Here is a 22,741-nt window from a genome sequence, read left to right as displayed (position 1 = left end):
AACAGTGTCCACAAATGACAATCACATTTCTACAAAGGGCTTCAATTAATACAGCAGAAACATACCACAATGAGCTGCTATTATTATTACTCTTACTTTTATATTTTACACTGTGAAAACTATGCAGCTTCAACTTGTTAAAGATATATAGAAGTTGATAGCTGTTAATAAGACTGAATTTGTACTCCTGCATTTCCCCCACAGCAATTTCTTTAGAAGGAGATATTATCAAAATATTTAAGCTATTACAAAATAGTGAAACAAAAGCCCTAACCCTAAGCACAAAGTAGTTAAGTAGAAGACAAGTTAGAATTAATCTTCTGTTCTACCAGCCGTGGTCCACTCTTTTTTATCAGCTGGACTATTTCACGTAATCAAAGATGAGCAGACAAATCCATCTTCTGAACTCCTCCTAAGGGCTCCTCTACTGAAAAGTCAGTACCAGCTCTAATCTTTCCCTCATAAGCTGTTTCTTTTTGTCGTTGTTGTTTTTTCCCCCCCATGAAATTAATTATCTTTAGATTCCACATTTAGGACTCCACAGCCTAGAGCCCAGCTGGGCCTGCACTCAACACCAATATCTATGTGGTTCCCTTAGCCCAACTGTCTTTGTGCTGTAAGCTTTTAAGCAGGTGTTTAAACTCCAAATCATTCACTGCATTTATTGGAAAGAAAAAAAAAAAAAAAAGACTACATAAGCAAAAGATGTCCAAAGAGCCATTATTTCAGCATATCACTGGTTGGGCAGAAGGAGACTAGATTCCTGTGCGTCTCTGTGAGGAGATCCGTACTACCAGATTGGGACTGGGTTAAAGTCAGAGACTACGGGATAGGCTTTGAGGTGTTCTAAAGCTTCATGCAATTAAACAGAGCTTTGATAGTTGTCATAAGAATCAAAACATAGTAACAAAATAGGGAATTAATACTCACTGAAATCAGGGCAAACTCTTGAACAAGACCCAATTTCCCAATACTACAAATGCATCTCCTACCCCTACAAAACAGCCATCATTAGCAAAACTCCAGTCTGTGGAAGGAAGTAAACTTGCAAAGAAATTCCTCTAATTTTACAAGATCCCACCAAAGCTGAACTGCATCCACATCAACACACATCAAGTCCCTTTCTGGAAACAAATGTTAGATTTCACTTGTCATCACTTAGCCCTGAGCCACTGCTGAAACTCATTCTTCATATGAAACACTTCAGAATCACAGCGTGTAACATCTCTGGTGCACAGCTTGCCAGGCTGACCCTGACACGCAGTGTATGTTTTTAACTCATATTCCTGCTGACTTAAATTGAAACACCCCCTCCTCCATTCCATTGGGTTATGTGTGATATCACTTGCATTTATTTATCATTTTAGACACAAAAAAAAATCTGTAGACTTTTATGTAGTGGCTTTTGCGGCGATCAGCCACGCTGTACTGCCGTAAATAACGAGATATTGCCAACGCGCCGATGGCGGACACCCGCCCTGGACTCCGGGGCCCAGTGCCACCCGGCGAGGCCCGTCCCCATGGTAACGGCAGAGAGGCGGCGGCACGGCGGCAGTATTCCCCCCCCCAAACCCCCGATCACCTGATCAGCGCCCGCCGGTCACGTGATACGGTCTCCATCGTCGCCATCTTGAAGCGGTGTCCAAGGGGGTGAGGAATTTTTTTTTTCTCTGTTTCAAATAAAAATTAACCCCAAGCCGCCCCTCGGTGCCGCAGCCGCGAGCGGGGAGCGGCCCGGCGGAGGCCGGCGGTGGGGCAGGTAGAGCGCGAAAAGCGGTCGCGCCAGGCAGGCCCCGGGGCGGTGCTCGGGAGCGGAGCCCATGTGCGGAGCGCGGGAGGCGGCAGCTCCCGACGAGCCTCCCCTGCCGGCTCGGTACAGTCCGGCCGCCTCTCGCCCGGCGCCTTAGGGCCGCGCCGTCGGCACCTGCGCGCTATAAAGCGGGGAGCGCGCGGGGATTGGCGGCGGCGCCGTGGGCAGCCACGGGGCAGAGGGCGGCGTGGGGCGGGAAGGGGCATCCTGCAAAGGGACATCCTGCAAAGGGATGGGGGAAATGTACAGCAGGCCGGCCGGCCTTGAGCCGCAGCCCCCGCGCTGCCCCAGGGAGTCCGGCCCAGCGCAACTCCGCTGGCAGCAGTTTCCCTGCCCCGCGGGTGCAGCCTCGGCGAGAGGCGGCCGGGCCCACAGGTGGGCTGATGCGTGCTGGGATCAGCCATCCCTGTGCTCTCCTGCTGTTCCTCTGTGTAACATAGCAGCAGAGTGCATTATGCATACCCTAAACGAAGAACTACTTAACTTCATCAGTATCCATATATGCCATACACAGCTGATAATATACAAGCTGATAATATACAAACATCCAAAGTTCAAACATCTGGAGGCATTCGCTGTTTTCTGGTTTTAGCAGTATTGTGTGGCAACATGTGACTTCTGCAATCTTTCAGCAGTCTTGCCTCTTAATTTCTATTCTGTTTTCAGGTGAAACAAGTAGGGCCAATATTTGCTTGTTCAGAATTATTACTTCGAGGGAATGTTCCAAACACGAACAGTGTGAGTCTGCAGGGTGAGTCTGAGTTTCCCAACAGTTATTGAACTTCTCAATCATAAAGAACTCGAGTCCAAACAGTAAGTTGAGTGGCAAATAAAAATAACTTCTGAGTTAGTTCTGCACAGAATTTTTTTGTAGACCAATATCATGGATGCTTTTGAAAAAAATGATAGTGGCCTTAAGGCTGACAAATTTATAAGACTGGAAATGTAAGCAGCACTCTGCTTATTTACAGTTTGTTGGTACAATTTTAGTGATTTCATTACTAATGTTGTTTAGTAATTTTAGTAATTTTACTTATCTTATTAAATTTCAGTAGAAAGCCTCCATAGGTGTTGATCCTGCACATATTATCCGTGCATAAAGTCAGCACCCAACAGCTCTTCCAAAGCCCCATGAATAATAAATTTGAGTTATTCTGAATTAGTTTCTTGGAAGATTTATCTTCACTTTAAATAAATTCATAAATGCAGATTCTATTTAAGTACAGAAATACGGTAGCAACCTGCGTTTATTAGTAGAAGTACTTAACTCCTATTGTGGGAATAATTACAGGTTGTTACATATAGTTCATTTCTTGATGGATTCAAAAGTTCTGTGTTTGCAGACAGAAGTATTAGGGGAAGCGGAATATTATGCTCACTGTCCAAAAGATGAGGAACAAAAGTATCACATAACCGTAGTCCATATCTTCTCTAATACTGTTTTTTAAATAAAAATCTGATCATAATGAGAAAGGCATGTCTCAAGGTAACTCGACTTGAATACAAGAAAATCCTTTTTTTGTTGTATTAGATTAAAACAGAAATTGCATGTTCTTGTGTTGAATAGTAAGGTTAGATTTATTTTAAAATCAAAACACTTGTACTGCTTTCCTGTACAATAAAGGAATTTATTGCAGTTTTTATTTAAGTTCCTTTGAATGTGAATTCTTTTTCTTATACAGTAACAGAAAGATGTTTCATTCATACCCAGTGTTGCCTCGGCAACTCTGCAAATCTTCTGTTTGCACCAAGCAATCTCATAAAGCCTTCCAGCATTATAACCAAAGTTTCCACAGCATTGTTGCATCTCCTGTAATGTGAAAATACAAATGCATTATTTACATTAGTAAAAACAGCTTTCTGACACACACAGTGCTGCCTTTGGTAACAGATCCCTGCTGCAGCTGCCTCTGGCACGTCTCTGGGGCAGACTCTTTATGCTGCATATGGGCAAAGGAAGGCTTTTATTCCCATTTATTTGCCAGAGTAAACAATGTTCTCTAGAAATCACTTATCAATTTTAAATTCCAGCTAAATACTAGATCAAGAAGTAGAAAAGAGAGGATTTAATAGGTCTTTAGGCCAGTTGTGGAAGTTCTGATTTGGCCTGTGTGTCTTTCTCGTAAAAATAGAAAAAAAAATCATCATGAAAGAACGGGGGATAAAGTTTCAAGGATAGCTGGTAAAAGAAACAACTGGCATTCTTTATGCTCTTATATTTTATACATAGTATATAAAGTATAAATTGTGTATTAAATATTTATATGTATAGCAGAAGTTGTATCAATTATTTTCAGACATTTTTTCAGAAGTAAACTCCACTGGAAGACTTTCTGTCCAGCAGAGCCATCCCTACCCTGCAGTTTTGACCACATCACAAAGTATCTTTTCATGTAAACTTTTACATATTGGCTTCTAACTTAACCTCCATCACTACCACATTAACTGCCTGTAGTTCATAGTTAGATATGTTTGAAGGAAGTGTAAGTGGAAATAGCTACTGCCTTTAGCTTTCCCTCAAAACAAAAAAATAAAATCCTAACTTTAGTACAAACTGATTTTCCCTACAATTAAGGAATTGTAGGAAAAGCCACAATTGCTTTTCTAGAAAATAACATTTATAGTAAGTATAATTTGAAGTCGAATGGCCTTTAATATAGTCAGGGTGAAATGACTAATGTAATACCAGAATTAACCATAATAGAAATACCAGAATTACTCATTTACCTATTCAGGAGACATAAGTGTATCAGATGAGAATGTTAGGAATACATTTATCATACATCATATCATATAGCTTAAAAATACAAATCTACCACTTCCTGTTGATTAGTCTATTTTAGTATCCAGTGTAAGAAAAATACAATAACTCTAACAATGATAATGAGTTTATGCTGGAAAAATATTTATCTTGCTGTTATACAACTTGAAGAAACACAGAGGCTGTTTTGGAAATACTCTGTGCAACTGTTTTGAATAACATCTATATTATCTACTTTATGTTCTCAAAATATTTGGCTATTTTTATCACCTTTCTAGAAGTTTTTATAAAGTTAGTGGGTTCTATCTTCTACATTTAGTAAATAAATTTAAATAGTACTGGATTGTATTTTTATTATTGTGTATAATTTTTAATATTTAATATTTTTCTCCCAGGTATTATGGAAGAAGGAAGTAGCGTTGCAGTATTGATGCCAAATATTGGAGAACAGGAGGCTGTACTGATTTCTGAAACAGTCATTGGCCCAACATTGCAAAACAGTGAAGATCAGAGAAAATGTAAAACTGATCCATTAATCCATGTTATCCAAAAGCTAAGCAAAATAGTCGAAAGTGAGAAATCACAAAGATGCCTTTTAATAGGGAGAAAACGTTCCCATTCTGACGCTTCTGCACAGTCCTTTGATACAGATCTTTGTGAAATCCCAGCTAAAGCAATTGAGCTATCTGTTATTGCTACTAAAAAGACTGAAGAGTTAAAAGCTGACTATTTTGTGACTGAATGTCTTCCACAAAGCAAAAAGAAGGTGACGTGCTACCAGTGCAGTCTATGTAAATTTCTATCACCTTCTCTCTTAACGCTACAAGAACATATAAAACAACATGGGCAGAAAAACGAAGTGATACTGATGTGCTCAGAATGCCATTTTACTTCTAAAAACCAAGAAGAACTTGAATCTCACTTCCAAAATCACCATGAGAATGAAGGTAAAAATAGCATCCAGACAAACGTGCAGCGGTGTGTAAATGCATCAAGTTCGCTTTTGCAAGGGACAGTGGAAGGAAATGCCAAATCAGGGGCTGGAAATACAGAATGTAAAGATACCACTCAGTCTAGTCACATATCTGAAATGGGTAGGAGGAAATGGTATACTTATGAGCAGTATGGCATGTACCGATGTTTGATTTGTCGGTACACCTGTGGTCAGCAACGAATGTTGAAAACACACGCTTGGAAACATGCAGGTGAAGTTAATTGTTCCTATCCTATCTTTGAGGAAGAAAATGAAACTGCCAACTTGTCAGAGACAGCTGTAACTCATACACCTCATAGCATGGATACAGTTGTTCTTTCTTTGGAAAACAATGAACTAGATATCCATAGTGAACCTACTCTTCAGCTTCAGATTTGCAATTCTGAGCGACTGTCGTGCAAATCACCAGTAGGAACAAATGTAAAAGAGGATGAGATGATAAATCAGTCTGTAGTGCATTCTCCTACTACAGAGGAGACTGTTTCAGATACAGAACAGGATAATTTGATAACTGATAGCCTACTTTCATCAGCACAGAAAATCATTAATTGTAGCCCAAATAAAGAGGGTCACGTTAATGTAATAGTCGAGCGTTTGCCAGGTGCTGAAGAAAGTGTCTTACAAAAGTCTTACTTGATGAACACTGACATTGAAACAGAAAAAAAATTAATCTCGGAGGAATCCCATGTTACCTCTGAAGAGCCCAATGGAGTTTATCATTCAGGTGAAATCCAAGAAGTAATAATAGGATGGAATAATACTGAAAAAAAAGACAATGAATTAAGCTCTATAAAAAATGTAACAACTGATGAAAATGCACCTCCTGTACGAAGAAGGACAAATTCAGAGTCCTTACGACTACACTCACTAGCTGCAGAAGCTCTTGTTACGATGCCTATCAGAGCTGCAGAGCTAACAAAGTCTAGCTTGAGGACTTTGACTGGGGAAGACTCTGTGGATGCAGATACAGGGCAGGGAGAGGCTGATGGTCCAGGCATGGCTCGTTCTAGAGTGGTATCCTCACTTAAGAATCCATCAGAGGAGTTTTCTGGCTTAAACCAAAGTGAATGTGCAATAGTTGAGATACAGAAAGAAAGGCCAGAGTTATCAGAAGCACCAATTAAAATGGGCATCAGTATGTCTCTACTCACTGTCATTGAAAAACTGAAGGAGAGGACAGATCAAAATGCTTCTGATGATGACATTTTGAAAGAATTACAAGACAACGCACAATGCCAAAATGCAAACGATGCAAATATTCCAGGAAGTAACCTGGTAGAATATATACCTAATGTAGACCGACCCTACCGCTGTCGCCTCTGCCACTACAGCAGTGGTAATAAGGGCTACATAAAACAACACTTGAGAGTCCATCGTCAGAGGCAGCCCTATCAGTGTCCTATCTGTGAACACATTGCTGACAATAGTAAGGATTTAGAGAGCCACATGATCAACCACTGCAAAACAAGAATGTATCAGTGCAAGCAATGTGAAGAATCTTTTCATTATAAGGTAAAGTTATTTCCTGAGTTTGTCTATAATAGCTAAATAACCTGTTTTCCTGCTTTTTTATAACTGTTGATCCTGCTTTATATCTACATTCATTCTGACATCCTGGCTTCATTTTCATTACAATTGGAGATTATTGCCAGCAGTACTTTCCAGATACACCATTCAGCTATAATTACTTTGCCTCACCCACTGAAATAAACTATCTTCATGTAAGTTATTTTCATGAGAACCACCTAATGGACATCTTAATATTCTGTTGTTCTGCTAACCTGTACCAGCTGAAGAAGTGGAAGCTTCAGAGAACTTAATAGCTGAAACTTTAAAAGAATGCTCAAACATTCAGACAAGTTGGAAGTGTGAGCAAAAGTAACAGTAACTGGTGATAATGAGAGAAACTGTGAAACAAATTATTTTCTTTCTTCCTATGTTGTTGTTTGGGGCTTGATGTTCTGTAGTACTGAGATCTGAAATACCACATTCCAGAACAGAGTACTGTATTATGTCAGTGTTAAGCATTAGTGCTGGTGTGTGTGTTCCTATACAGTCAGTTCAGTAATTAGGAACATAGAATCAATGGCAACAGAATATAATCTTAAAACTGAAACTATTGTAGGCAATGATAGTGCAAATTTTCCCCTATTTCCTGTTGTCTAGTCCTAATTTGAAAAGAAAAAAAAAAAAAAAGTAGAGATATGGTAGAAAAAGGCTGCTCCTCCTTCTCCCCAGGCAAGTAGAAACAGTAACATATTCTTAAATCAATAGGCAATAAGAAAATTGAGCCTATTTTCATAAAAGCCATCCTCTAGCCTCTAATCTCATATTGCTTTTGGAGTATAATAATTCTGGAGGAATAACTGTTTGACCCTTCTATATGAGAATGGAGGAAGAAGGACAGAAGGGAAAAGAAAAAGCTTGAGAGAAAAAAAGTCAACACGTTGTGGTATATCTGCATATGAAATGAATATTGATATTTTTCTAATGAACAGATTTTACAAAAAAGTAACACAAATCACATAGTCATCTCAGTTACTGTCACCAATCCTTTATGTTATTGATTGATGTGTGTTGGTCTTATTTCTAGTAAAACTAACTGAGGGACAATCTGCGTATACATTAACGTCCATATTATTATAACAGTTGTCCTTAAATCTTGAGTAACAATGTGCAAATCACTGCAGTATCTGAAGTAACCGGTGAATGTTTGTAGTGTATATTTAAACATGGGAAATTGTGTTTTCAGAGCCAACTGCGAAGTCATGAGAGAGAGCAACATGGTCTTCCAGATATCTATTCAACATCCACGTCTAACAAACTAATAGTTTCCAGTGAAGTAGATGAAAGAGAAGGTACTGCTTATATTGTCACTTGAAATTATAAAAAGCTGTCTGGAAAATTGTTTGCTGTTCTTGTAGGCTTACTGTTTTTAAGATCCCTTTTGGGACAAAATGTTTTCATGTCTATTCCTAACCTAAATGCATCTAGATGTGCAAACTTATCAAAAATTTTCCATTTTGAGATCTCCTACAGACATTTGTTAATAAGTGGATTTTTTGCATGTGTGATTAGATCCCGTATTTCTTCTTTTTGAGAAAACAATTAAAATACTTAACAGATAACTGCTATGGAATATTACTCTATTTTAAGAGAAAAAAAAATTTTTTTGTCTTTCTTGAACAGCTACAGTATTTGTCAAATAGCCTGAAGTAAACAGAGCAGCCTTTTTTTAAACTCACTATGAGATAACATAGTCTGATATCAGCATATATATACAATGCTGTCTGCTCTGTGATTAGAAATTTCTCTTTAAATTATGAAATGTCCAAAGTTTATTTTAGCTCTAGAGAAGCAGATGTAAGGCATTTGAAAAATTATCTGTAGTCGTTACCAGGGTAACAATAGGGCATTTTCTGGATGTTTGATTAACTATGTAATTTAATCATGTTTTTTTTCTGAAGAAAATCCAAACACACTTGATGTGTAAAGATTGTGAGAGAGGGGAAAAACAGCCAATATTTGAAGTCTAGGGAAGATGTTTTAAAATCACTGAGTATCCTGTGATCTTAAAATCATTTCAGTATCTAGGAGGACCAATATTTAATATTATATTTTCAGTGCATTCTCTCCTCTGATGAGTTGAATTCCTGAAAATATTTACCACACTTCTTTAGGCAACACTGTAATTTTTAGTGCTTGGCAATTTTAGAACACTGTGGGAAAACACCAGTAATTATATCACCTCTCAACAACTGTGAGCCAAAATATTTCACATTTTGTGTACATAGCTCTTGTCTGTCCCACCTATGGTCTCTATTCAGAGAGCAAAATGCATACTGCAGTGGTACATAGATTGCAGTCGGAAACTCTGGATTCTATTCTCACCTTGCTGGCATTAGCACAGACACTTGAAAAAAAAAGGTACTAACCAGCATGAGTCAAGTTGGATGGCTTGAACAACTAACAATTTGTCCAAAACAATATGGTACGCATCAGAATAAAGTGAGATCCGTAACTCTTGACTTGCATTCTGTTAGCTCACGCTGCATCTTTTTTCTGGCTTTCAGTGTACAAGTTAGAAAATGAAGATGGCTAGCTGCTTTTGAAGATACTACATTTTATAAAGGTGTTGTTGTTAGATTTTATATCCTGACTTTGTAACTTAACTTCCATGAAAGAGAAGCCTCTGTTCATGAAAACGTCCTGCTTTTAATTGTGTTAGAGATTTTTAAAATACTTATTTTTGCTCATTACTGTCTTATAAAAGTGCTACATCCAAGCACTTTAATTGATTGTTTACCCCACTTGAAATTTAGTAATGTGATTTGAATGAAAACAGTTCTCCTTTTAAAGTTGTATTAACTCATACTTTGGAATGCCTAAATTATTTCAGAACCGATTTATAATCAAATTGCAACACCATTGCAGTACAGCAGTCTCTTGTCAAACAGATGTCATCCCTATAAAGCAACACAAAACAAAGAAGTTTATAGCATAGCAGCTGTTTATGTGAAAGATGCCTGAGCTGGAACAGTTTCATTTCTTGTTTATGAAATAGCTAGTCCTAAAAATCTCTTTATTCATCATGGTTGTACAATAAATTAAAAGGGAGCATGGTGACACTGGATATGATTGGATTGTAAATGTCTAATAATGAAGGAATAGGGTAATAAGCAGAATTACAGGAACACCTGTTACTGTAGCAACAATAAAGACCTGTGGTTTCCATGCTCACTTTCAAGAGACCTGATTTCCTCAACCCAGAAAGCAAGAAAGCCCCTACAACCTCAAGAAATAAGCCATCAGAGGAGGCAGGGGACAGAACTGCTGCTTCATTTCAGCTAGAAATTATATGGTGTATTATAATTTATGGGCATTTTGTTGGAGGGATAAAACTAAAGTACTGATTGATGTAAATAATTGCTCCTAAGTATGTGCTACTGCGTGGTTAGCCCCTTATAACTATGCACTAGATAATATGTTTGCATAACACTTTAAAAATCTCATTAGATACTATTTGCTTTAAGCTTACTAACCAATAAAATACAAAATTCATAACAGAAAGTACATTTAGAAGCTGTTTTTCTAAAGATTCAGCATTAAAGATGGAAAATCCATTCAAGTGGAGCATGCAGTAACCCAACCTTCATAAAACTCCTGCTCTACAGTAGATCTGCAGTCCAGTGTCTTTGTGTTCATCAGAGCTCTGCATAAATGAAAGAGTAACTGCAGTCTCCAAGGGTAAAATTAAGAATGTTTTGATAATTTGCATTAAATATTTTTTAAACAGCAGTGATTTTTTTAAGCTGTATGAGAGTGTAGTAGAAAAAATATATCTATATTTTGCTTTAAGAACATTAATGTTGAATTGCAAAGAGTGCACGCTAAGTATTACTTCCATATTGTTTTGTTTTTTCTAAATGCCAGGTGAGTGAGCAATTTGACATGTTAAATTTGAAGTAAAAAGTATTTTTATTTATCTTTGTACATGCAGGATTATTAAATTTTGTTTCAAATTATTTGTGCATTCTGATTGCTGTTTTATTTTACATGACATACTATGGAATTCTTCAGAATAACTCTCTAGTCTACATTCCCTACATAATGATTTCAAATGTTGAACCAAAAATGCTAATTTTTTAGTAGCTCTTCACAATACAAAGTGATGGTTTGTGCTGGAGCTGTTTTTCATAGGAGCATGAAGAGTTATGGAAGTTCTTCCAAGATATGAGCTTTACTTTGTCTCCCATGCGTTACACAATGAACCGTATATTTATTTTGGTCCTGGGATGTACTTTAAAGTACTCATCAGAGAAATTCTCCAGGAATCTGTATCAATTCCTTCAAAGCTTCTGTACATAACTGATATTAATGGCTTAACTGTTCACTCAGCTAATAGGAATTTGTATAAAGATGAATTGAACTTGAGCAACTTACTTGCAACTGGAAAAGCAGAACTCTAAAACTTAGGTTACTGAACAGGTTAGATGCAGAAAGGAAGCCCTTAGATGTTAACTTGATACTTATTTTGACAGTAGTGCTGATTTAAACAGCTCCAATCTGTTGTTCCTTTGTATTTCTGCTATTTTCTCATTTGAAGAGTGTGGGAAGGCTGCACGATTGGCTGGAGTGGGAAGAAGACCCATATAAAAACACCATCCCTCCTCCTAAATGTTAATATTTCAGCTGAGATAAGTTACATTATTCAGTGAGGGAGAAGGAATAGGACTGGTAAAGTCTACAAAGTCATGTCCCAGAAATATTCAAACTGTGCACTTGTGGGCACACATTTTCCTGTCTTAAATTAGTCATTAGCCTTTGTCTCTGCAACCATTAATTTTTCAAGAGTCTCTTTCATTGTGGAAGAAAAAAAATTTATTGCAATTGCTTTTCAGTAATTTGGAGAAGTTCCAAATTATTTTTTAATACATCTGGTCAATATCTTTTTTTTTTTTTTTAAGTCATCTCAGATCCTTCTAAAAGTGGATGATAAAAAGTCTGAGTGCTTCACGAGACCTTTTCCTTGTCTTGTCTGTATTTGCCAGTTAGAAACCTGTCCTTTATCATCGCCAATCTTTTTTTCTTCATTTGAGTCATTCTCTCACATTTTTTCAACTTTTGCTGTAACCCAGGATTTTCAGCCCAGTGGAGGAAGAATAGAAGTGTTCATACAGAGGAAGAATGTGCCTTCCTTAAACTTTAATAATTCCAGTAGATGGTAGGGCAAATGCTGAACAGCATAGTAAACAAAATACACCTTTATTTTCTCTACATCCATTGCCAGTTTGCTCCAGTGAAGTATTACCTTTAAAGTTAATTCACGTTTCATAATTTTCAGCTGTGCTAAAATTATCATCTGAGAACTTCGTATAATGCTGGATGCAAATCTTTAAAATTTTATATATTTTTTTTTATATAGGAAGTAAGTCTTCAGTTCAGAAACTGTATAGATGTGATGTATGTGACTACACCAGCACAACTTACGTTGGCGTACGAAATCACAGACGAATTCATAACTCTGATAAGCCATACAGGTAAGAGTCTCAGTTATTGCTAAATAATACTAGGCTCATAGACTGCTTATTTTAACTAAATAGATTACTGTACTGCTTATAGAATTTCAAAGATTTTGTTAAAGAAAGTCGATGCAGTAATTTTCCTGCAGCTTTGAAGGAGCCACACTTATGTTTGACTGAAACTAGGTAACTAAGGTAATTAAGATTTGCTGTAATTTCCAGGACATTATGTGAACAGCTTGTTTTCAGTTTGAAGCATCTAGATGTGCAAAGGGAAGCAAATACTTTATAATATTGAACTTTGGCCACTAGTAATAATATATATTTAACAACAAACACCTTTAACACTTTATTTTGGATTTGCCTTCTTACAAAATGTTCTCCATTGCCATTAAGGCAAACAGCAAGATACACATTTCTTTTTGAAGGAGGTAGGAGTCAAGGTGTGTTCATAATGTATTGGCTTATTCAGTTTGGAAGAATTCTGCCTGTTGTCCTGTTCTCAGCCCCCTTACCTTTTTTACAGGTTTCAAACAGTATTAATGCAGTTAGGATCAGATACAGCTTTTCTGTAAAGGATGTTACATGGATATATGTAGAAATCTTGATATCCAAAATTGGCTGTAATACTGTATAGTTCAGTTCCTCAGCAGAAAAAATAAAGTATACTGCATAAATTCCTGCAATTTAAATCTGCTTATTTGCTGTGGATCTCTGTCCCTCTCTAGTGGCTAGAAAATAGATGTGAGTTAATACGATTCTTAGCTTTTTAGCACAAATTCTGGAAACTCATCTTAACACCTGAAAACACTGAGCTCAGACAGGGCCTCTCTTTTTTGGCTAAATTATAAAACAGAGGACATTTTATTTTGATTTGTGCATTATAATGATCTCCAATATCACTGGCCAAAAATTGCAAGATATCTGCTCAGATAACAAGTGTGGAATACAAACAGATTTTTCTTTTTCTCAGAATCTTCCTTATTGCATTATTGGTTACTTGGTGGGGTTGGAACAACAGATCTGTAGTGTCTTACTAACTTCTGAGTTAGACTGAGCTAGCCTGTTTGATCAAGGAACCACTGAAATCTTTCCATTGGTGACATAGACTGCTGTATAGTACATTTAAGCCTACTGATACAGCTTGCTTTTCTTATTATTTTTGCACAAGCCCTTTAGATGTATTTGCAGACCTGGTGGGATACTGAAGCCACAGCCTAAAAACTGTAAAGATGCAGTACTCATGATATTTCTCACTTTAAAACATGTATTCCTTAAGCCTTTCATAATGCCAGATAGCAATCTAACTACATTGCAGCTATTTTTATGCCCACACACATACTTTATTACTTATTTAACAAAAATTGCTGGAAATTAAACTGTCTATATAGCCTCTAATGATGCGTTTTGGAGATTTGATATCTCCTGAATTCTAATACTGCAAAATTAAATCCTTTTGATGATAAAGTGAGTAATTTCAAGCTAAATGTCCTGCAGTCTCAATCTTTTTCACCCTGTAAACCAAATTTAGTAATGACTGGACATTTTACCATTTGAAAATAGAAAAAACTGAAATCCTGATAAACATGCAGAATTTTAGCTAATCCTGATGACTTCCGTTAGATCTATTTTAATGTTATATGTAGGAAGCCTATGTAGCAATATATTGACATTTATGCATAGCTAAGTACTTTGTGAAGGACTCTGGGATCCAAATGCAGGGATCCTGATCCAGATCAGAACTGTTTTATGTATTATTTTTGTGAAAAGATCCCATGACAACAGTCAAAAAATAAAATCTGAGTGTGATGAGACACACTTTGTCTTAGGGCACTTTTTTCTAAATGCGTTGATCTAGTCCACGACTTTTACTTCAGTTATAACGCTCTGAAACTTAGATGTTTTATTACTTCATAGGAGTTTAGCTTTAATAATGTCGTGAGAAGTGTCTGTTATTGCACAAAGTAGAACACATGTTCTTAAGGGACAATCCTTACTTCTGAGTGCACTGTCTCCCCATAGTTTTTATGGTCACATTCTGCTTTTGCATAACATAGCCAAGCAACCTACATCATGTTTGCTTCAAGAGCATCGATTCCAGATCATAATGCTTGTCAACTTCAGAAAAGGCCCACAAGGTGGACGTGAGGACAGAACATGATCTGTATGCATAGTGATTCTAGCTCTAAGTTGGAGACTTTTTGGGATTGCAAGAGGTTCTCATGGTCCAAAAATTAAAAGTTATATGTCATCACTTAGGCTTCTGTAAATGTTGTTAGCCTGTAATTGCAGTCTTTCCAGTTACCTTTGCTTTCTCATAGATTTTGTTGCTGGAATAGTGCTAGCAGTTAATTGTCAGATTGTTGTTGTCTCTTTAGATGTCGAGTATGTGACTTCGCCACCACAAATATGAATAGCTTGAAATGCCATATGAGGCGTCACCCCCAGGAGCATCAGGCAGTGCAGCTAATGGAACAGTACAAGTATGTAACAGTTTGGATTTAGCACAAAACTGTGATAGTAGTGATTTTGTAATTAAGATACAAGGCAGAGTTCAGATTATATTCGTTTCCCTCCTAGATGCGTTCCTTGTTCCAGTGACATATTTTTTTTTTGAAAGAAGGAAGGAAAGAGATTTGGTGGGGGACATTCCTCTTTCTTTCCAAAATGGTGTAGTTGCACATAAACTGCTCACTGCAAGAGGCTTCTTGACTGCGTTACCTACGAAAGCACGCTCAGAATTGTCTGGGAGAATGCATGTGCTAAAACCACTTCTAACAACTATAAATTGTTACATTCCAGTGCCCATGAATGTTTTCTGGCTTTGTTTAATATCCTACTCTAGGCACAACCATGGTAAGAGTCCAGATTTGAATCACAGTGCCCTAAATAAAAGTAATACGAGTGGTTATTATGTTAGCCATAATATCATTTCATTTAATATACGTCATATTCTAGATAATGATCCTGAAGTGTAGAGCATCAGACTAAAAGTTGTTGAGTTTCTGCCTTTGATGATGTATGTAAAGCAGTCGACAGCATTTAGCTTATGCTCTCAGCAAGGTAAATCTGGTAGTAAATTAGCTATTTAAATTAATGCACTTTTAAAAAAAGACTAATTAAAAGAGTTTAAAAACACTGAACTGTTGCTTCATTCACCATGTATCAACCTATGAAGCCCAGTTGTACAAGTTGTGCAGAAAAAATTACATAACATAACGTAATAAAACACCAGCGGAATACATATGCATATAGAATTGATTCAACGTTATTTTTTTAAGTTTGTGTTTTGCAAAATCTCATTTTGGCCTAATGTTATCCATAAGTGAACAGTGAGGTCTTCCTTTTATTTTACTTTTAATGGTGGAGTTGTTTTGAAAAAGGGTTATCAGAAATACTGAAATTTTAGATCTGAGGGTGAAGTTGTCTGTTTTTGAAAGCATCTGTTTTATTAACAAGGCTTCAAATTAGAAGGAAAAGGTAAAAACGGTATGTGTGTTCTAAATCAATAGAGACAAGTTGGGCTAGAAGGACATGCCTGTTGTTCCACAGCAGGACAGAATTCTCTTCCTACATAAAGGCAGCAATGGAGTGATGTCCTCTAGTATCATCCCTCTCCTTCACACTGAAAGAACCAGTTTATCATCTCAGAAACACTTGCAAAAAGTGTTTCCTCTGTTGTATGTTCACATATGGAAAAAGTCCTGTGGGATTTATTAGGTTTTTTGTGTAAGTATGCAATACATATTGCTACACAAATATTATTTACTTTTCAAGGTTTTTCAGCTGTTCTGCACAGGAGGAGGAAACATTTTTTGTTCTGTCCTGAATCCTGTTATATATTTATCTGATTGCCATTAATAGTCTGAATTTGCAGCTGCTTTTAGAAAGAGAGATTGGGTTATTAGGAAAAATAAAGACGTACAGAATTATTACCTGCATTAAGCATTCGTAGTTCTGTTTAATTTACTGAAGTGTATGCTGAAATCTTGCTCCTATACTAAGTAATTGGAATTGTATACATAAAGTCCTTGCGTCCTAAAAGTGTAAATTAAATTTAAGAGGACCAAAAAAATACAGCTGAAATTTGAAAAGTATTTCTCAAACTGGCGTTCCTCAAAAGATAAATACAGTTTAATAACTAGGATTTCTTAGGATGTTATTTTTTCTAAATTTTTTGTATAAAAGTCAAACTGAATTGAAGAACAAGACAGCATACCTTACAGGACATTGTGTTATAGGGAGATAGAAAGTCTGTGGTACCCCGACCTGATGGACCACTTTATGGACAAAATGTCATGTGTACGAGTTTCAGCCTGCAAATAGATCCCAGAACCTGACTGGATGCTGCCCTGGGAACCTGCTCTAGCTTATCCTGCTTGAACAGCTGGATGGAGCTGGATATTCTCAAGGGGTGCCTTCCAACTTCTGCAATTCTGTGATCCTCAAATAAACTAATACATGCTGCACCAAGAAAGGTTTCATCAATTCTGTTTAAATTAGCAATGCTAATTATTACAATTTCTGCTTGGTTCAAAACAATGGCAGAGAAAGCTCACTATCTGCCTGCCAGCTGGCATACAGACATACTCCATGTTTCTGCAATCATTAGAACTATTTCATTTTTGCAGTATTCAAATAGATTCAACAGGCCAAATAGCTAAGATTTCAGTTAAACTGTTTAAGAAGTCTAAAAAGCCCGTCTTAAATTCTCAGACTCCATAAATTACATTGTAAAATGAAATTTTGCAAACTTATTTCACCTAGTTATGAGAATTGATGTGTATCTTGCTGCTTCCTCACCCTTTTGGGAGAAAAAAAATAAATTACTATTATAGTAAAGCTTGACTTTTAAATGCATCTCTTCTCCTTCTTTTCCTTAGGTGTTCTCTCTGTGGATATGTGTGTAGCCATCCTCCTTCCCTGAAGTCCCACATGTGGAAACATGCAAGTGACCAAAATTATAACTACGAACAAGTCAACAAGGCTATTAATGATGCAATTTCACAAAGCAGCAGGTATGTCAAGTCTGCTTTCAAATCTATTATCCAGACCTCTCAAATGATCCAATTCTGATCCAAAGTAAAATTCCCATCAAAAAGCAACTGCTGTACATTTTGATAGTTGTTTTGGTTTCTATTCTTTTTTCAGGTTTCAAGGACAGCTTCCTGACAAAACCTTATTAGAAGGCACAGAAGAAAGTACAGTATCTATTCTAGGAAGTTCAGACAACCTGGTGTCTTTTACAGAGTCTATTAACCAGACTAATAATGAAATTTCAGGTTCTGATGAAAATGAAAAGCCTAATTTGATGAATACCTCATGCAGTTTAGAAAAGAACTCCACTCTACCCCATCTTGGCACAGAATACTGTGTTCTTCTCTTCTGCTGCTGCATTTGTGGTTTTGAGTCTACCAACAAAGAAAATCTGCTGGGTCACATGAAAGAACATGAGGGTGAAATAATAAATATTATCCTAAATAAGGACCACAGCACAAATCAGAACACAATCTAGGTAAAGCAGTAAGTGGAGGATAGGGTTTCCTAGAGTGAATATTTACTTTCTTTGCTAATTTTGCCTGAGAAACTAAAGAGAAGAATTGCAAGCAAAACTTGATGATTTCCCATCCTAAGTCCTTGTTTCACTAAGAATATAAAATTTTAACCAGGTATTGATGAATCACTTTAGAGATAAATACTGAGAGCAGGGAAGAGAATAATCCACATTAACCTGGTATTTCTCTACATGGTGCCAAGAGTGCAGGATTGTTGCTTTTTTTTCCTTTCGTTGACAGGTACTAGTCAGTAATAATGCATTAGTACAGTGTGTTAAAACCCAAAGGTATGAAAGCTTTATATCATCTGAAAAGCTTTGGTGTTTTCCAAATATTTAGGCAAATAACTTTCTTTACTCTCTTTTTTGAAACTGGCATCACACCAGATACAAATTCACAATATGATCTCATCTAACTCAGCCTGGATTCCGGAAGGTAGAGAGGAGAGGTGGGTGAGGACATGTGTGTGCTTGCACATACGCCTAGGCATTTCATCTTCCCAATCTATTTTTAAGGCTTTACAAACTCCAAGCTGTGTTTCAAAAAAGAGTGGTATCCTATCTGTTGATTTAGAGCACCAGGAGCTGAGTAGCCTAGAAGCATTTTGCTAGTAACTGTTTCTCCAGTGGGATCCTAATAGAATATATCTTTTTAATTGATTGCGTGTGAAAGACTCTTTATAATAATGACCTGCTGTATGTTAAGGGCTTTATTAACACATTCAGCAGAACTATTTTAAAAAAAAAAACAACATAGAAACAAACAAAAAGCAACACTGAGCATCTCATATATCACTTGTCACTTGCAGTGATTACTTTGCAGTACATGAGCACTGTATTCTAATGAGATCAAGGTGTTAACAATAATTGCTACGAAGAGATTTTTAAACCTATGTAGATCCCAAGGATGTAGATGAGCATGAGCTGGGATTTTGAGTGATGCCTACATGCTCTGGAGTTCTTTCAAAATCCCACTGGCTGTCTAAATTTCCCATTTGTGTGGCGGAGTTGTCACTATAGAAATAGTTCATAGAAAGATAATCTTCCTACAGAAAGTTGTATTTCAAAAAATAAAACATGGCAAACTATTTTAAGCAAAATAATAAAAAACAGTCAGTTGTAGAACAAATTTTGCTAGTTCATAAATATGAATTTATAAAGAGAATTCAGGATTACTTTGTTTTCTAAGGAACACATGGAAGTCTCTCCCTTTTTTTCCCCTGCTAACAGCAGTCTGCAGTAGAAGATGTTAATCTATATGTCAGTTGGGATCAGGCTAATTACCAGGCAACTTTTTGAGGTTATGTATAAAGTTGGCTATCTAAATTGTGTGGGATATGCATTTCAACGGAATGAAATAGTAGCACTTCTGAATAAGCCCTTTCATAACATGATTTAAACTTTTGTGTGGCTATTTATTTCTGCTTTTAAAGAATGGCAGTAGCACAGAAGCATGCCTAGTTCCTGACATGGGAATGCAGTTGCCTGATTTTTTTATTAGCTTGTTACTTAAAAATGACCTGCTCTTAGAAAAATAGCATTTTATTTCCCATTTATGCATTTCTGCTAGCAGAAAATAAGCTACAACAGTAAATCCAAGAAGGTGCCGTTTGTACATATGTATGTACATAGCATACAGTCTGCTGTGCACTGCTGACTGAAAGTGGCAAAGAGGAGAAGAAAAAAAGTTTGGTTGCAACTTTACAATACAGCATGAAATCTAAATGCTAGGGCAAAAGGCACGAAGATTCCAGCTACATTTTGTGGGTTTTGTTTGTAAGTGATTTCCTTAGCTTGTTCTTTGGATTAAATATATATTACTTTGTTTATAAATTAGATATTGGAAAGTATATATTTTACTTTAAAATTGGTCATGATATAACATCAAAGCATTTTATAAGGCATTTGAGATACTTTAAATACAAATGTGAAGCAAGTACTATTTTATGTTAAAAGTTATATTTCAGATTTCTACAAGAGGATTTTACATTGAAAAACACGATTTATTCACATCATGTCAGAATGAATTAGAGATAAAGTCTGCCAGTCAATGTGCACAGAAACCATAGTTTGCCACATTCTTATTTTTGCATAAAGGGGTGGTTATATAAGGTTGCTCTGCTAGTGAGAGAGAAAAGGTGAAAAACTTGTATTCACAGACTAAGAAGAGAAGCAAGTAACTTCAAAGTTAACAGTTTAGGTCTATGTTCAGGCCACACTTGCAGCAGTAAGTATAATCACCAAGACTCCTTGTAATGGGAGTAGGAACCAAAACATATCTATTTACAATTGCTCTTTGCAATCTTGTTGCTTTTTTTCTGCTAAACCATGGGTTGCTGCGCAATAGTATCAAGCTAGTTGCCTCTAAAAACTGCTATGGATCTACCAGTTGCCAACAAATTATTCTTTCCTGGAAACACGAAAGCATTTTTAACTCTCCTGTTGCTTGCTGTTAGTTACCCTCTCACAATTCCTATGGCCTTTATCAGAAGTTCTGCATGTGAAGTAATTATAGGCTTAGTTTCTGAAAGCAAAGTATTTCTCAGGTTATCTGCTTTAGAAAGCATATGGTTGGCTTGGCTGCATGTTATATGAGGGTTTTTCAAGCACATTTCAAAGTCACTAACACTGCAGTCTTCCCCTTTCTTTAAGCTTTTAAAATATTTTTTGGATCTTTTGTCACAGCACTATCAGCTGATCAGCTTTCCTCTTCCTGTTTGTTTTAATGAGGTCTGTGACTTACAGCTTTGATTTTAAATGCCTGTACTTCTACTAATGAGAAAACTTCATTCATACTAGGCTATAATGATAAATAGGTGCATATTTCATCTTTCAGATTTATGCTTGGCCTGGAGAAATGGGATTCAGTCAGAGTTATTGTATTTTCCTCTTTCAGAAGCACTTATTTAATCATTTTTAAAAATGTACAGTTGGTACTCAAAGTAACATTTGTTAAGATATATTTAATAGAAATTTACATTTGCATTTGATATTCATGGACATGGGTACATGTATTTTTTTAAGAAAAGGTATCGTAACACTATGGCACTGCTTTTATAGCCAAAGTTTAAAAAAAAATAATTACAAAACTGACATGTAAAGACTGCAGTTAATGCTGATGCTGTATCTTATTAAATAGGATGACTTCTGTTTTATGAAATTATCCAGCACATTAAGCTGCATGCCTTAAGCTCTCTCTAGGATTGTGTTCCTGATAGATGACTGTTTGGAACTATGAAGCAAAGTCTGTAGTACTACTTTAACTACCTTCTGAAATACTGTACAATGTTAGAATAATTTATTTTGCTTTACAGGAGTTTGTCACGTATTGACTTTAATATTGTATTTTGGTAATAAACTTTTTTTGTTAAACACTTTAGTCACTTTTATTAGACCTGCATGAAATACTGTTGTATTGAAAAATGATCACTGCACCAATGTTTAGAGAGATGGGAATGGGTTTAATCACAAAGTATTTGAAATACTTTTATTACCATTCACACTATTGAGTCAAGATAGTAGAGTTAATATGTTGAAAGAGTTAATAGTACTGATGGTAGAGTTAATACTGTTAACAAGTTTTGTGAAGGTAACAGTGGTGATGAAACATGAGACTACTGAAACAAGTCACAATGTGAGGGAGCCTGCATGCAGTTATGGAGCGACACTGAAGGACAGAACTGTGCAATCAGACTTCACAATGCAGCTAGTGGGAATCTTGTCCCCAGTTTAAATGGAGTGAAAGCCTTATACTGTGCTTTTTTCAGGCAGGTGATGGACTTGTGCTTATCCATCAAGTAAGCTAAGTTTTGCAACTTAATTTTTATTACACAGTGTATTTCTTGGCCTTGCAGATTTTCCTCCCATCTCCAAAAAACAAACAAACAAACCAAGTCTGCTGCTGCTGGCGAAGGAGAGAAAGTCTCACTGGAGTCCCCACTACTGGTGTTGTCATGGCTTACACTGACATAAGCAGGGTATTTTACTTCTTTTTTTGCTATTCTTATGGCCCTGCACCAGTTACGATTTAAAAAAAAAAAAAAAAAAAAAAAAAAAAAAAAAAAGCAGAAAAACCCAAAAATCTGGAACTGCAAACAAGTTTAGATGCTACACTACAGAATGCCGTGTTGTACAGTTATTTCACATTTTCTTTAATGTAAAACCTGGAGGAAAAATGTCATGGTATCTAGGTACTACCCATTCACTGGGCTGAAATACCATATTCCCTTCAGCTTAATAAAACAGAACAGCGTCAGCAGAACATATTCTGCCCTCCGCAAATATCCTGGTCTTGTGATAATGCTGGTACCCTTCTCTGATGTGCATACATACTCCCATGCCTTCCCTCTACTTGTGCCAGCCCAGGGCAGCTGCTCACAGAGATGGATCAGGGCACACAGCTTGCTTGGACAGAGCTGTGCTGGAACCTAGCGACTGCAGCACTGCTGGGAACTGGGAGAAAATGAGTTAGAAGCCCTGCCAGTCCACTGGGAAAGGAATCACAACAACATGGCAATGTCCCATAGCTTTGGAAGGTAACTTAAAGTGAAAAGGTAATGCAATATGCTGCTCTTTACAAAAATACACATAATCGTTTGAT

General features: G+C 36.7%; 1 protein-coding gene across 4 annotated transcripts; it reads left to right on the top strand.

The window, feature by feature from the left end:
- Nucleotides 1–1,594: 1,594 nt before the first annotated feature.
- Nucleotides 1,595–21,506, top strand: ZNF507 (zinc finger protein 507). Of its 4 annotated transcripts, none has more exons than XM_048958902.1 (8): nt 1,595–1,650; nt 2,477–2,561; nt 4,967–7,077; nt 8,318–8,423; nt 12,491–12,605; nt 14,966–15,070; nt 17,471–17,605; nt 17,739–21,506. In XM_048958902.1, exons 3-8 carry the CDS (start codon nt 4,972–4,974, stop codon nt 18,100–18,102), a joined length of 2,931 nt encoding a protein of 976 aa, XP_048814859.1. In that variant the 5' UTR covers nt 1,595–1,650; nt 2,477–2,561; nt 4,967–4,971; the 3' UTR covers nt 18,103–21,506. The 4 variants fall into 4 exon arrangements, with proteins under 4 accessions (XP_048814859.1, XP_048814860.1, XP_048814862.1 ...); XM_048958903.1 differs by having other exon boundaries at nt 2,477–2,623; XM_048958905.1 differs by lacking the exon at nt 14,966–15,070.
- Nucleotides 21,507–22,741: the final 1,235 nt, after the last annotated feature.

Source organism: Lagopus muta, chromosome 12 (assembly GCF_023343835.1).
Source record: "Lagopus muta isolate bLagMut1 chromosome 12, bLagMut1 primary, whole genome shotgun sequence".
Lineage (NCBI taxonomy): Eukaryota > Metazoa > Chordata > Aves > Galliformes > Phasianidae > Lagopus > Lagopus muta.
Note: the sequence above shows the minus strand (reverse complement) of the source record. Positions and strands in the feature narration are given on the sequence as shown.